The sequence below is a fragment of the Aquarana catesbeiana genome, linkage group LG12, assembly GCF_042186555.1.
Source record: "Aquarana catesbeiana isolate 2022-GZ linkage group LG12, ASM4218655v1, whole genome shotgun sequence".
NCBI lineage: Eukaryota > Metazoa > Chordata > Amphibia > Anura > Ranidae > Aquarana > Aquarana catesbeiana.
Genome location: NC_133335.1, coordinates 214544060 through 214561021, shown reverse-complemented (window position 1 = coordinate 214561021; position 16962 = coordinate 214544060). Strand labels below are relative to the sequence as shown.

Genomic DNA, 16962 nt, shown 5'->3' with positions numbered 1-16962 from the left:
CATTGTTCCTATCACTGACACCAAGGATGGACCGCTATTCCTCCCCCAATATCAAAAATGCATTGTTTTCTCCCACTGACAGCAGAACAATTTCTACTCCCAATGGCCGCAGTCCGGCCCCCCCTAAAGCCTGAAGGAGAAAGTTTGGAGACCCCTGGTATAGACTATGGAAAGCATAAAACTAAGGTTTATATATACAGTATATAACATTCACCAAACCAATTGACATGCAAATATGCATTCATTGTGGTTGTGCTTCAATATATAAACAATTATCATATGTAATATGACATGGCAAGCATGTACAATATGCAAAACCCTTTAAAAATTGGTTGCAATAAAAGCGACATTAGTAGCGCAATGTTATACAGAGAGATTGCATACGTTTCCATTAAATACATGAGCCTGCCCGATTCCAATTTATTACAACACAGCTTGAAGCCTCCCACGGATAGACCACACAGGATCCATGTCTGTGGACGACCCCCCCTCCCCCACCTCCCACGTTCATTACGGAGCAGTCCTGTTTACACTGCACTTTGAATATGCTGATCTCCCCGGCCGATCTGTTTTATTTCACACTCACATCGTGTAAATTCCGTCTACACCAAAGGGGAAAGGATTTTCTGCTGATGGTGCGGAACCGGCAGCCGCAGCCGCCATAATAGACAGCGAATGTTTATCATAACAAAAACAGGACCATCGCTTACTGAGCCGAGTCCGCGTTGTTCCGCCGTCGCTTATTTTCTTCCCTTTTTTTTTTTTTACAGTTTATTTTAGAAATGGTGGTCTTAAAAGAGAACCAGTCATTTGGATGTTTATGCAAGGAACTTTATATAAATAAACATGATTGTGCAGGATAACTTCTGAATAATTCCTATTTACTATTTTTTTACTTTAATTCTGTGGTCAGATTTTGGCACTTTGGCTTAAGTAGTCAGCTTCTGGGTGGTCTTGCTAATATGCTGTCAAATAGGGCCTGTTTCGCACAGGCTTCAGCTTGTATAAGGAGCAGCGCGAACAGCTTTGTTGAAGTGTTGAAGCTTTTAAAGTACCATTCAACTCCAGTTTGTGAAAAATGAGCACAGATTCTAATGGGAGTGCTGATTGCCACTTTAAGCAAACTGCTAGCAGGCTTCAACTGCTTGCCAACCGCCCTATACACATTTACTGCTACAATATATATATATGTATATATATATATATATATATATATATATATATACACACACACACACCGTATTTATCGGCGTATAACACGCACAGGTGTATAACACGCACATTCATTTTAAGAGGGAAGTTTCAGGAAAAAAACTTCAATTTTAAATAATCAATGCAGCCTGATCAATGCCCATCTGCAGCCTCACAAATGCCATCAATGCAGCCTCATCAGTCCACATCAATGCAGAAGCCTCACCATTGCCATCAATGCAGCAGCCTCATCAGTCCACATCAATGCAGAAGCCTCACCATTGCCATCAATGCAGCCTCATCAGTCCACATCAATGCAGCAGCCTCACCATTGCCATCAATGCAGCAGCCTCATCAGTTCACATCAATGCAGCAGCCTCACCATTGCCATCAATGCAGCAGCCTCATCAGTCCACATCAATGCAGCAGCCTCACCGTTGCCATCAATGCAGCCTCATCAGTCCACATCAATGCAGCAGCCTCACCATTGCCATCAATGCAGCAGCCTCACCATTTCCATCAATGCAGCAGCCTCACCATTGCCATCAGTGCAGCCCGATCGATGCCCATCTGTAGCCTAGAAGGGACAGGGACAGGGGGCGGGAGGAGCGCCGACAGATTACAAACAGTGAGAATCTCCTATGATAGACAGAACAGTGGTCCAATGCCGGCCCTGGAGACGGGACTTCCTATTACAGAGGCCGCCAAGTAAACAGGAGATTCTCACTGTATGTAATCTGACGGCGCTCATCCCGCCACCCTCCCTGTCCCCTCCGAGGCAGCTAAAATTAACGTATCGGCGTATAACACACACGTGCTATTTGCACCCGATTTTCAGGGCGAAAAAGTGAGTGTTATACGCCAATAAATATAGTTTGTGTGTGTATATATATATATATATATATATATATATATATATGTGTGATCCTGTACTTCCGGCCATTGAGCGCGAGTGCTCACCGCCGGCTGCGGATCTACACAGTGGATCCTGTGGACCCACCGGCACCAGCTGTTTGCTCTGAACACAGGCAGAACGGCAATCTGCCTATGTAAACAAGGCAATTTGCCGTTCTGTCAGTACAGAAGGCATGGATCATGTGTTCCTGGAAAGCAGAATCACCGATCCATGCCTTCCACTAGCAGTGGCGGCCCGTCCATTAGGAGCGCATGGGCGTTGCCCCTCCTATCCATGCGTCCGGCCCCCTAATCTACATACAGGGCATCGGATGCATTGATTCCAATGGGGGGGGGGGTTGAAGCATGTGATTAGAGCCAAATAAATTGATGAAGAAATTTTTATTTTTTTAAATTTTTTTATTGGATATGTTTTATAGCAGAAAGTAAAAAATGTTGGGATTTTTTTTCAAAATTGTTGATGGTTTTTTTTGTTTATAGCCCAAAAAAAAAACGCAGAGGTGATCAAATACTACCAAAAGAAAGCTCTATTTGTGGGGAAAAATTACATACATTTTTTTGGGTACAGTTTCGCATGACTGCGCAATTGTCAGATACCACTTCAATACAGGGCAGTTTCTGCCCATTCCAATTTTTAGCTTTCTGCACTATCACACTTTGAATGATAATTGCGCAGTCATGCGACGCTGTACCCAAACAAAATGTTTTATAATTTTTTTTCCCCACAATTAGAGCTTTCTTTTGGGGGTATTTGATCACCACTGGGGTTTTTGTTTTTTGCGCTACGAATAAAAAAAAAAAAAAAAAATTTTGAAAAAAAAATTTTTTTTGTTTCTGTTACAAAACGTAAATAAGTAATTTTTCTCCTTCACTGATGAGCACTGATTAGGCTGCACTGACGGGCACTAATGAGGCAGTACTGATTGGCACTGATGAGGTGGCACTGATGATGAGGCACTTATATGCAGCACTGATAGGCACTGATAGGTGGCACTGATATACAGCACAGATGGGCACTGATAGGTGGCACTGATGGGAACTCATAGACAGCACTGATGGGCACTTATAAGTGGCACTGATGGGCACTCATAGGTGGCACTGATGGGCACTCATAGGTGGCACTGATGGGCACTGGTGGGAACTCATGGGCGGCACTGATAGGCAGCACTGATCAGGAGGCACTGGCAGGCATCACAGATGGGCACAGAGTGCCATCCCTAATTGGCACTGATTGGCAACCCTGGTGGGCTCTAGTGGGCTTTCCTGGTCATGGGTGGGCATCCCTGGTGGTCATGGGTGAGCATACCTGGTGGCCATGGGTGGGCATCCCTGGTGGTCATCCTCAATGGGTCTGCACTGATAATCAATGCAGACCCCCCTGTCTGGAGAGCAGCCGATTGGCTTTCCTCTACTCGTGCCTGTCAGTGTGAGTAGAGGAAAAGCCGATGCATGGCTTTTCCTGTTTGTTTGTGATTGGACACAGCTGATCACGTGGTAAAGAGCCTACATCAGAGGCTCTTTAATACAGTGTAGCGCTGGACTGATAAGAATACGCATATATTAGTGTATGCGAGTGAACCAGAACCCATAAATGTGTAAATAAATGCAAAAGAAAACCATGTACCACTTAATCTAGAACAATTCAGTGTCTATATGCGTGTATTGTGACACTAAAAATAAATCAAGTGCACCTACGTATATCTAAAAACGAAAAATGATATATAAATATATACAAAAATGGTGAACTTAAAGTAAGTTATGTGAACCAATGTGGCAGCAAAAATTGAATTTACATCGACATATGATAAGGAACTCTATTCACTTATGTACTGTTAGTTGATCCTTATGCTTAGTGATCACAATGAAAGTGAAAAATTGAAATAAATAATTTGGGACAGTCCCAAAAGTTATGAACAAAAGTCCCAAAACGTAGTGACACTCCAACACAAATTCTGGTTCAATATTCCACCGCAGCTGTTGCCCACCACCAAGGGATTAAAGTTGGAGGCTTACCGGACAGCCTGCGACCACCCTTATTCAGGGGGGTCAAAACAGGCTCAGTAGGGATGTATAAATCCAGAAGATGTCCTCGCCAATAATCTCCAGGTGTTCTCCAGGTATTCTTATGGCAAGCCAAGAGGGGCTTCCAAACAGGGTACAGCAAAGATTTGGCCACCGGATGCAATAAAGATTGGACCACAAGTGCCCCAAAAAGGAAAAAAAGAAAGAACTCCGATAGTGCAGAACAATCTGGCCAATTTATTAAAAAATCATAGAGACAAGTATATCTATAAAAACGAAACTTCTTCTCCCTGTCAGAAGTTTCGTTTTTATAGATATACTTGTCTCTATGATTTTTTAATAAATTGGCCAGATTGTTCTACACTATCGGAGTTCTTTCTTTTTTTCCTTTTTGGGGCACTTGTGGTCCAATCTTTATTGCATCCGGTGGCCAAATCTTTGCTGTACCCTGTTTGGAAGCCCCTCTTGGCTTGCCATAAGAATACCTGGAGAACACCTGGAGATTATTGGCGAGGACATCTTCTGGATTTATACATCCCTACTGAGCCTGTTTTGACCCCCCTGAATAAGGGTGGTCGCAGGCTGTCCGGTAAGCCTCCAACTTTAATCCCTTGGTGGTAGGCAACAGCTGCGGTGGAATATTGAACCAGAATTTGTGTTGGAGTGTCACTACGTTTTGGGACTTTTGTTCATAACTTTTGGGACTGTCCCAAATTTATTTATTTCAAATTTTCACTTTCATTGTGATCACTAAGCATAAGGATCAACTAACAGTACATAAGTGAATAGAGTTCCTTATCATATGTCGATGTAAATTCAATTTTTGCTGCCACATTGGTTCACATAACTTACTTTAAGTTCACCATTTTTGTATATATTTATATATCATTTTTCGTTTTTAGATATACGTAGGTGCACTTGATTTATTTTTAGTGTCACAATACACGCATATAGACACTGAATTGTTCTAGATTAAGTGGTACATGGTTTTCTTTTGCATTTATTTACACATTTATGGGTTCTGGTTCACTCGCATACACTAATATATGCGTATTCTTATCAGTCCAGCGCTACACTGTTTTATATATTGTTTAGCTTGTGTGCCCTTGTATTGGGGTTATTGTGTTTTAGCTGCAGGACTCACTTCACGTCTTTTTCACTTTTTAAATTGAACACCGAGCGCAATTTCTTTCCCCTCCCCTTTCGTCAGAGGCTCTTTACCTATATCAGAGATGCAGTGTATCAGACTGACACACCACACTAGCAATCGCCGCGCTGCACGCCCCTGACGACACACGATCCCAGCTTATCCGGGCGGGAAGTGGGTAAAGTAGCGCAGTGACGTATCGCAAAAAAACGCCTGGTCATGAAGGGGGGGTTAATCTTCTGGAGGTCAAGTGGTTAAACAAGCTCCAAGATGTGCTGAAGCCTGCTAGCAGCTTGTTTAAAGTGGCAATCAGCACTCCCATTAGGATTTCTGTTCAACATTTACAAACAGAAGCTGAATAGTACTTCAACAAAGCTTGCTGAAAGCTCTGCAAATGCTTTGTCAAATCTTTCTGTTCACACTGCTCTTATACAAGCTGAAGCCCGTGTGAGACAGGTCCACAAAGCCAATAGTTAAAATTTGACTAGACCCGCCCATGAACATTCCCCAGCCTATTAAACCATGGCCCAGTAGGCATTTTATTTAGTCCCTAATAAAAACTTTTTTGGCTTTAGAAGTTTATGCGCTGTGCCTGTCCACCTCGCTCGTCTCAGCCACTTCTGATAACTTGGACATCCCATGATGCCTTACTCTCCTTGTGGACTCCAAGATGCATGTACATACTGTGTGTCAGGACATTGGCTAGGAGTCTGAAGGAAGCATGCATCCTAAGGTGACAACGTTGCTTCTGCTCATGAAGCAGCTCAGGGAGCCTTGTCATGAAGGGCAGGAAGAGAAGAAATATGCAGGATCACTAGGAGAAAAAAAACCTCAAACTGAAGAAAACAAAAAGGAAGCAAAGGATAACATTAATGAAACAAAGGGGGGGGAGCTACTTCTTACAACTATTTTACATTACTAAGCCCTGTGGGTGGGGCGAAACGCGTCGGCCATGGCCTGGATGTAGCCAAGTTGAAGCCATGCTTACTGTCTCGCTCTTGGGTTGTGCTGGCGCGCGGCAGTTTGTTCTTTTCTTTCTAGGAATTATATAGAACCGGGGCGAGCTCTTTCTCCTGCCTGCACCTGATAGGAGTCACCAGACCTTTTGGATCTATGTCTAGAGCGGCACGCCAAGCTCTACATGGTCACAGATACTATTTTTCTTGTTTTCTTTTGGTTTACATAGGCTTAAAGCAGAGTTCCAATGACATGTTCTAATTTTTTTTTGAAACACTTCTAAAGGTCAGAACATTACCATATAACACTCACTTGTTTAGAAGATTTCGTCCCCTGATGTCCGCTGTAATATAAAAAATTAAGTTATATAACCGTGTCCTGGACGTTCCCATTTTGCTTGTGGGCATGTGAAGCCCACAAGCACTATCTTCCTGGTTACGGTGCTGCTGCTGGACCAGCATGCACCGCCCTGTTCTCGCGCATGCGCAGTAATGCGCCTTAGCGGCACTGTAAAGTATACAGGTTGCCATAACAATGGGCGGCATCGTCGGAAGGGCCCGCCCCGTTGTTGTGGCAACCTAGCCCTCGCTGCAGCCCACTGACTCCTGGGAAATGATGACACACTCTCTCCCAGGACCAGTAGCGAGCGGAGGCGCCGAGGGAAGTGAGGTCAGGAACCCAGGCGCTGAAGGAGGCAGATTTCGAGGGACCACATAGCAACAGGCATAAAAAGGTAAGTAAAAAAAAAAAATTTCTCCAAATGTTTTTTTAAAATCTATTTCATGCACATGAATGACATTTTTTTTTGGGTGGAACTCCACTTTAAGGGTTCGTTGACACCAGACCACATGCTAGGGTGGACCGTTTTAGTGTGCGGGCTGGTGTACGTTGTGTACAGGAAGCGAGGAGCATCATCTCCTATAGTATCCTATTCAGCTGTTTTGTCTATAAGTTTGTGAATACGTTTTCAATTATATCAAATTCAGTTTTTTTTATTTACAGGAAGTAGTAAAGAGAGAAGATTTGAGCGCTCATTTAAGCTGTATACACCTTCCTGTAGAATCACTCATGGTATGTGATAAATGTGACCCACCCCATCCACTTTCTTTAACTGCACTCCTACCACCTTCCTCTCTAACAATCAGATTTAAAAAAAAATGTTAATACCTTTTTAAAAGACCCTTCCTTGCACTTCTTGGATTCTTGCCTAGGTCTGCAGCCTCCAGGGATACCTATCTCACACTTCCCAGGAGGCCACAGCGCACTGTATGGTGCCTCATCAGGGGGCTAACTGTCCTTGGGTCTTGTAGCTGCCCTCCTAATGATGCACAGTGGTGCATGTGCTTCATCAGGGGGCTGCCTGTGGGATCCCAGAGGAGACCTCCAGCCCCCTGATGATGATAGAGAAGATGATGACATAGCGCTAGACCTGCTCTGCAATGGCGGGTCCCTTGCTGGGAGTGAAATTCCTCTTTAACAGTAATCTCCAGGCAGGTATCAAAGAAAAACACCAATTAAAGCAGTATTAAACCTAAAAGCTACCATTTATTATATTGCAGCTCACCATTTCTACATTATCATCATAGCTCTCAACGGTCCCTAATTTCGAGGGACTGTCCCTGATTTGGAGCAATGTCCCTCTGTCCCTCTTCCCCCTCATTTGTCCCTCATTTGGGTCTGATCTATATAGTTGTATATAAATTGCACTTTTTTTCTTTCTAAAAGTGTTTCCCAGTGCTAAACCTTTCCTCTAATTTCTAAATTGCTGCATTTGTACATTTTAAAAGCCAATATAAAGGAATAGTAGTGGTAAGAAAAAGTCCTTGTGGATTTAATTAACCTTTTTTTGTTAATTCTCCTTTAAGGGGGTGTGGCAGGGGGGCGTGTCCTATGCCTACATACGTTTGTTAGTAGGTGTCCCTCATTGCCATCTCAAAATGTTGGGAGGTATGCATCATGGCTGCATTCATTTGCTATTTAAGGCTTTCTTTCTTTTTCATCTGGTGATCCTGACAGTAAGTCTGTTGTTTTTTCAATCGAACAAGCTGTCCTGCAGCTGTAGCAGTTATGGGGTTAAGACAAACTATTACTGACAGGGGTGTTTACAATGATCAGCTTTAATTTTTTTATAAGTGGATGTAAACCCTCACATATACCCAGTGAAGTGGACAGCCTCAGATGATACACAGAGATGAAACAAATCTCCCTACATAAGTTTTACATGTATATCTGCTGTCTTCAGCTTCATATATTCTTTAGAAAGTGCACATGGTGTTACAAATCTTTCTTCCTGTTTCAGCAGTAGAAGGGCAGTCTGGGCATACACTATGTGAGAGCTGATTGGAGGAAAGGCACACCCCCACCTCCACATAGGCAGAGGAATGAAGAAACTTGCAGAGCTGTACTGTGAACTGTATGGGTGTTAACACCCGTGCGATCTGATTTTTCAAATCGCACTGCGTTTTGCTAGTCAACTTCGGGGTGTCGTTATCTTAACATACACACCCCACAGGGATTCACATGACCGGGGTGCTGCTTGGATGTGGTGCGGAATCTGCACAGAATTTGCTACAAATTTGCAGCGCACAAGTGTGAACCAGCACTAAGCCCTGATTCACATTGGTACGATTTGACATGCGATTTGACAATGGCACCGTCCTAATTGGTGCGATGCTGCATTTTCGGCGCCGCACTGATTTCAAAAAGTAGTTTCTGTACTATTTTTTGTGATTTCGGGCTGCGATTTACATTGACATCTGTGCACAGAGGTCTCTGAAATCGCAGCCGAAATCGGGACTGAAATGCGGGAGTGAAATCGTGCAGTCCAGCTGAACTCGCACGGCTTCTTCTGGCCACAGAATAATTTTTTTAAACAATATTTTTCTTTTTTAGCAAAGTAGGTAAGAATGGACAGGCAAACACACAAAAACGAGGGCTAGGGCGCCACCTGCTGGCCACAGAAGAATCTTTTTAAACAATATTTTTCTTTTTTAGCAAAGCAGATAAGGATGGACCGGCAAACACACAAAAACAAGGACTGACATGCGGGAGTGAAATCGTGCGAGTGGCTTTATTCCCGCAGCTCAGTGTGAACCTGGGCTAAAACTGGTGCACACAGAATCTGATGCAGCTGTGCATAGTAACCAAACAGCTTCTAACTTCAGTTCAAATAAACTTTGACAATAAAATCTAGATGCTGAATGGTTACTATGCCCAGCTGCACCAGATTCTGTCTACACCAATTTTAGTAAATCTCCCCCAGTGCTTCTAGGTTACTATTGGTATTCTAGAGACAGAGCACAGCAGAATCTATTTGCTTTTTGCCTATTTAATGGGATCCAAACCAACAGAGCAAGCAGGGAAAAGGATGGGGGGAGCAATAGATTTCAGCTTGACTTATTGACCACTGTAAACAATTTATTTTTAGTTTTTTTCTTTAGCAAAGCAGATAAGGATGGACAGGCAAACACACAAAAACGAGGGCTAGGGTGCCACCTGCTGGCCACAGAAGAATCTTTTTAAACAATATTTTTCTTTTTTAGCAAAGCAGATAAGGATGGACAGGCAAACACACAAAAACGAGGACTGACATGCGGGAGTGAAATCGTGCGAGTCCAGCTGAACTTGCACGGCTTCATTCCCACAGTTCAGTGTGAATCTGGGCTAAAACTGGTGCACACAGAATCTGATGCAGCTGTGCATAGTAACCAGCTTCTAACTTCAGTTCAAATAAGCTTTGACAATACAATCTAGATGCTGAATGGTTACTATGCCCAGCTGCACCAGATTCTGTCTACACCAATTTTAGTAAATCTCCCCCAGTGCTTCTAGGTTACTATCGGTATTCAAGAGACAGAGCACAGCAGAATCTATTTGCTTTTTGCCTATTTAATGTGATCCAAACCAACAGAGCAAGCAGGGTGAAGAATGGAGAGAGCAATAGATTTCATCTTGACTTATTGACCACTGTAAACAATTTATTTTTATTTTTTTTCTTTAGCAAAGCAGGTAAGGATGAACAGGCAAACACACAAAAATGAGGGCTAGGGCGCCACCTGCAGGCCACAGAAAAATATTTTTAAACAATATTTTTCTTTTTTTAGCAAAGCAGATAAGGATGGACAGGCAAACACACAAAAACGAGGTCTAGGGCGCCACCTGCTGGCCACAGAAGAAGGATTACTAACAGTGCAAATAGTTAACATTACTATTACCTTTTTTATAATTGCAGGGTGGTGGCTCCTTGTCTGGCTCTGAGAGTGCACCAGATGAATGTGGACTCCGTAAAAGTCTCTCCAACGTGTCCTGTAAGTAAAAACATAACAAGCTACTTAATGGAGGCCATAACAGAATTTCATGTTTTTTCCTTTTTTTTAAACATCTGCATTTTGTAGATTGCACCAAATTAACTTTTTTTTTTTTTTTAAGTTACTCCACTTCATGGATTGCCAGAAGTAAAGGCCAGTTTGCATCCACCCCTCATTATCCATACTGCAGCTACACCCATGCCTATACCCAAAAACACTCTGTTTGGAGATATGCCCATGGCCTGCGAGTCCAGGAGAGGCAGTAGTGTCTCCGAGAATCCTTATTCCAGCGATCACAAATCTATGGTAAGACAAAGAGCATTCAGCATTCATTTTCTTATTGTAGGTCTGTTACATAATGATATAGGTGGGCTAAAAAAATACAATAGTCAATTGAGTTCAACCAAAAAAAAAAAAAAAAACATCCTTAAAATGCAAATGCCGAAGATGCTCCAAAGGAAGGCCAATGCCCTTATAAAGTATGGTCCAATTTCCCCCAACAGGGAAACAGGTCATTCCCAATTAACAAAGGTAATGTGATACTCCCCTTTGATAATTATTTTTTCCAAAAATGAGTAGCTGTTGCTTACAGAACTTAAAGAATATGTTGCTCCAACATTTCATATTGCGGATATGTGCCTGCTGTGCCGTGTACTTGTGTTAAAAAGTATCCTGTTCTCTTTGTATTGCTTCCTTTGTGTGAAATAGCTGGTGATCTTGTCAGGCCCCCCTGCTTTCATATTTCAATGTGACCACGCTAGGCATGAGAGCAAATCTGTCTCAGCATGGTCAGTTTTCTGTCTGTGCTGGGAGAACAACCTTGTGCTGACACCTCCCCTTGTACAGCCATTTACTGGGAAGATTAGTGGACTGCTGATTCTCCTCCCCACCTCTCTTAGCCCCTTATGTTGCGGAAAACAGAGATTATGGGGCTGATTTACTAAAGGCAAATAGACTGTGCACTCTGCAAATGCAGTTGCTCCAGAGCTTAGTAAGTGAGGTAAAGCTTCCCTTTGCAAAGAATACCCAATCACTTGCAAGGAAAAGTTTACACTGTACACAGCATGTACACTGTGTATGTATATATATATAATTTTGCCTTTATTTTTGTTTTAACCTGCAGTGAATCCATCCTTATCAAATAGCTGAGAGTTGAGATTTCAATCAGACAAATGGAGCTGCAAAGCAAGATGCTCTGCTCTGCTGTCTTTTTCAATATCCATAGTGCTCTGGTTAGCCTTTGTCATGTAATTTAGGTTTAGGTTTTTCATTTTTATTTTTTTTAAACTAAAATATAAATTTAATCAAAGTGATATTAAAGGTTTGCTTTTTGTTTTTTTTAATTACCTTACATTTAAATTAAATGTAACTTAAATTTAAATTTACTTAAAGTGTTACTAAACACAGTAATATGAAAATAGTTCATCCGCGACCCCCCCCCCCCCCCCCCCCAGAGTCCAACAGCTTCTAAATCTTCTTTTTACAATAAAATATTGCCACTATATACCTTTTTGGATGATCTGTATACCACGATTACATGATAAACTGTACAGTTTCTCCAGTGCTGAGAGCTCAGGTAGGAGGAGATTTCCACTGCAGCCTGTATATATGCCCACATGTGTGATGTCAATACCATGTGACCTGGCTAGCTCTGAGAACAAGGAAATGTTCTCTCCAGCATTAAAGACACAACTGAGCATGTGCAGGTCGACTACCCTGCCTGCGTTAGCTGGCTTTCCCCAGACAGACAGTGCAGGAGGGGGAGGATCTGTGCATACAGGATAAAACAGCCTTTTTTACACAATGCAGAGGATTAACCCCTTTAGTTCCACAGTGAGTATAACCAGCATACTTTACCGCATATACAGACTGATTTTACTGTTGTGGGTTTAGTAATGCTTTAAAATGTTTTAAGCTTACCTGCTCTGTGTGATGGTTTTGCACAGAGCAGCCCAGATCCTCCTCTTCCCGGGTCCCCCGCCGACGCTCCAGGCCCCTCCCTCCTGCCTAGTGACCCCATAGCAAGCAGCTTGCTCGGCCCCACCCCTGGTCTTTCCTCGTTGGCTCACTGGCTGTGATTGACAGTAGCGGGAGCCAATGGCTCCCGCTGCTGTCTCAGCCAATAAGGAGGAAGAGTCCACGGAGAGCCGAGGCTCTCATACACATCGCTGGATCGAGATGAGACTCAGGTAAGTTTAAGGGGGGCTCAGGGTGCTGCTACACACATAGAATGCATGAAGGTAAAAAAACCTTGAGTCTTTACAACCACTTTAGGTTAGTTAATTAATTTTATATTAGTATAAACAAAAAAAAAATAGACCCCAAACCAGTATAGCTCCCTAAAACTTAATCCACTGTCTACATTCGCCTGGACCAAGTTGCAGTTAGGCCAGGGAAAATTTGGAGCATTTTGTAGATAGAATCTTTTGGAAGTCACACTTTTATAGGTTTGTTGGTGACTATTTTATCAGTCTGAGCTTGTTAAAGCACAAAAAATTTAAAACATCATGGTGTGTATTTTTAGTTTTTTTTTTGTTTTTGTTTTTTAAATCAAATTAACTTTAAATAGGAGATTTACCAACTAGGCCTCTTATTTAAACAAGGTCTTTTGATTAGCAGCACAAATGGACAATTATATTAAAAAAAATTTCCTCCCAGGCTGATTGGTTCAGCCTGGATGTGATTACTTAAATTCATTAACCCGGCATGTAGACCTGATCAGTTTTTGACATATTGAAAACAGTTGTGTCCTCAAAAGACTGTATCTATAAATGTGTGGTCAGCCTTAACGTTAGACCGGTGGTAACATGTGCGGTTCATTTTGTTCCTAAATTGAAATTCAGACGAATTTTCATTTTTTGGAAATTCGGACGTATCAGAATAGTTTTAGAATTTCCAAAGAGAATAAAATAGAATAAAAAATAAAGGAATAGAATAGAAAAAAAAAATCAATAGAAAAAAATATAACAGAAAATAAAAGCATAGAATATAATAGAGTAAAACAGAACAAAATAGAATAGAAAAAAAATAAGAACAGAATAGACTAGAATTTATTAGAAACAAATAGAATAGAACATAGAAAGAATATAACCATCTTCTGAAAATCTTATTTCAAACAGAATAAATTTGAATTCGAATACATAAGAAAAGAATATAATAAAAAATAATAGAATTTAAAAAAAGAATAGACTAGAATAGATTATAATAGAATAGAAAAGAAAAGAATTAAAAAAAACTATAGAATAGAATAGAAAGAATATAACCATTTCCCAAACTTCAAATAGAATCAATTTGAATAGAATAGGATTGAATAGATTAGAATAGGAAGATGGTTATGTTTATTCTATTCTATTGTTTTTTTCTATACTATTGTGTTATTTTCTATTCTATTCAAATTCGAATTGTTTCTATTTGAATTTTGGAAAATGTTTATGTTTTTTTCTATTCTATTCTATGCTATTGTTTTTTTAAATTCTATTCTTTTCTATTCTATTTAAATTTCAGAAGATGGTTATAATTTATTTAATTGTATTTTTTTTTATTCTATTCTATTCCATTCTATTCTTTTATTTTATTTTCTATCCTGTTTTGTTCTGTTTTACTCTATTATATTCTGTTCTTTTATTTTCTGTTATATTCTTTTTTTATTCTAATCTATTTTTTTTTTCTGTTCTATTCCTTTATGTTCTGTTCTATTTTATTCCCTTTGGAAATTGGAAAACGATTCGAATTCGAAAACTGTTCGAATTCAAAAACTGTTTGAATTCAAAAACTATTCGAAATTGATTTGAAAACTTTTTGAATCGCTTTGAATTTGAAAATTCAAATCGATTCGAATATGAATAAACAAAACAAATTAAACTGATTCAACGAATTTAACTAAATTAATTTATGTAAGTAACGATTTGAAACGAAACAAAACAACATTTTTTCGTTCAGCACGTCTCGTAACAAGTTATCTGTCTTTTCCAGCCAAGTGCACGGAACTCCCCCCATAGCTCGTGGGGTGCAGTTTGTAGTTGGAACAGTCGTAGGTCTAGCTGGAACAGCATTGGGAGAGCCCCAAGTATTAAGAGACATGTTCAGAGCGGGGAACACAAGTCCCTTCTATCTGCTGATGGGAAGGAGAGCTCGGAAGGGGAGACTTCTGATGAAGAGGGGCCCAGCCGTAAAGGATCTTCTTGTAGTGTCATGGAACTGGTGGGCAAAAGGGACCCTCTGGACACGTTACACATTCCTTACACCTTTGGACTGCCGAACAAGCACAGCCTTCCTGTGGATTACCAAGGCTGCAATGGCAAATCCATCCTGCCCACGTCATCACCTCAACACCATATTGAAGAAACCAAAGTCGACTACAGCAGCAATTTAGATGATGATGCCAACATGGTAAGTGCACATATGTTTGCATTTTATTTTCTATAAATAATGTTGTAAAAATAAAGTGTTACTAACCCCAGAGCCTGCATTCACTATATCTGGTCTCCCACAGTACACAGAGCATGGAAATGCAATTATTTTAGTCAATATAAACTACTAAATGCCTTTTCTTTTCAGCAGTATATAGCAGTTATGTGACTTCTATCAGTGTCTGGTTAAAGCTTGTAGGAGGAGTTTTCATTCTCCTCTGATTGTCCTATGAGGCTGTAAGACCCCTGACCCTCTGTCTGGACAGTGCTGATTGGCCCTGTGCTGATCACATGCGCCCTCCCCAAAAAAAAACTCTCTAGCAATACACACCAAACTGAGCATGTGCAGAGTGCCCCCAAGGCTCTGTTCTACCAGCAGATGGATTGGGGACTGTAGGAGAATGGGAGGATCGGAGAAGACAGGATCACACAGACTTTTTACACAATGGGGAGGATTAACCCCTTAGGTTCCACAGTGAGTATAACAAGCATGCTTTACTGCATACACACACTGATTTTTACCATTAACGGACCGCCCGCCATCATTATACGGCGCCGCTTTGAAGAGGAGTATCGCTGTTATGGCAGCAGCTAGCTACCATAACCCCCCCCCCGGTATCCTCTCTCCAGCGGGCAGTCCGCTTTCAGATAAAAGTGGTCTCGCGGTGGATTCACCGCAAAACCACTTTTATGGGTGGCGGGAGAGGTGAACCCCGCCCTCACCCCGCGCTCTGGGGGTCTCCGCCGCTTACCGGAATGACCGGTATCAGCGGAGATGATCGCGTCCTTTCCTGTGGTGGCCTGGTTACCGAGTGAGGGGGATGATGGCCCCCACTCGGCTCCATTGGATTGACTGGCAGAAGAGACGTCAAATGTCACTTCCGCCCAATGCTCTTTTAAGGAGAAATTATTTTAATTTTTTATTTTTCTAATTACATTTTTTTTTTATTGCATTTTAGTGTATAAATGAGATCTGAAGTCTTTTTGACCCCAGATCTCACATTTAAGAGGATCTGTCATGCTTTTTTTCTATTATAAAGGATGTTTACATTTTTTGTAATAGGAATAAAAGTGACCCAATTTTTTTTTTTTTTTTAAAGGACAGTGTCAAAAAAAAAAAAAAAAAAGAAGTAAAATAAATATGAAAAAAAAAAAAAATTAAAGCGCCCCGTCCTGCCGAGCTTGTGCGCAGAAACGAACGCATACATGAGTAGCGCCAGCATCTGAAAACGATCGTTAGAGCGAGAGCAATAATTGTAGCACTAGACCTCCTCTGTAACTGATAACCTGTAGAAATTTTTAAACGTCGCCTATGGAGATTTTTAAGGGTAAAAGTTTGTCGCTATTCCACGAGGGAAGGCAATTTTGAAGCATGACATGTTGGGTATCAATTTACTCGGCGTAACATCATCTTTCACAATATAAAAAGAAATTGGGCTAACTTTACTGGTGTCTTATTTTTTAATTCAAAAAAGTGTATTTTTCTAAAAAAGACCGCTGCGCAAATACGGTGTGACAGAAAGTATTGCAACGACCGCCATTTTATTCTCTAGGGTGTTAGAAAAAAATAAATAAAATTATATATATATATATATATATATATATATATACACACACACAGTATCTCGCAAAAGTGAATACACCCCTCACATTTTTGTAAATATTTTATTCTACCTTTTCATGTGACAACACTGAAGAAATGACACTTTGCTACAATGTAAAGTAGTGAGTGTACAGCTTGTATAACAGTGTAAATTTGCTGTTTCCTCGAAATAACTCAACACACAGCCATTAATGTCTAAACCGCTGGGAGTCCACACCGACTCCTAAGTGACAGCACACCCAGTGAGTGATTGGCGAATCTTAACTTGAGTCACCAAACCCCAACAACCAAAAAAAAAGGAAAAAAAATCACCCAAATTAAGATGATCTACCTGAACATTAATTCCAAACATCAAAATAAACCTTTTATAAAAATCTGTGATAATTATTTATCCCTTATAGTGTGTGCGTG

At 41.0% G+C, this 16962-nt stretch overlaps 1 protein-coding gene across 6 annotated transcripts in view; it reads left to right on the top strand.

Moving 5' to 3' along the window:
- Window positions 1–16962, top strand: part of CACNA1G (calcium voltage-gated channel subunit alpha1 G) — a 345931-nt gene that overhangs the window by 262946 nt on the left and 66023 nt on the right. For 5 of the 6 annotated variants that reach the window (XM_073606662.1, XM_073606658.1, XM_073606660.1 and 2 more), the window contains exons 14-17: window positions 7235–7303; window positions 10464–10539; window positions 10661–10845; window positions 14512–14928. In XM_073606662.1, the coding sequence (XP_073462763.1) occupies window positions 7235–7303; window positions 10464–10539; window positions 10661–10845; window positions 14512–14928 (747 nt within the window). The remainder of the gene's footprint in view (window positions 1–7234; window positions 7304–10463; window positions 10540–10660; window positions 10846–14511; window positions 14929–16962) is intronic. The other variant, XM_073606661.1, reaches the window with a different exon arrangement.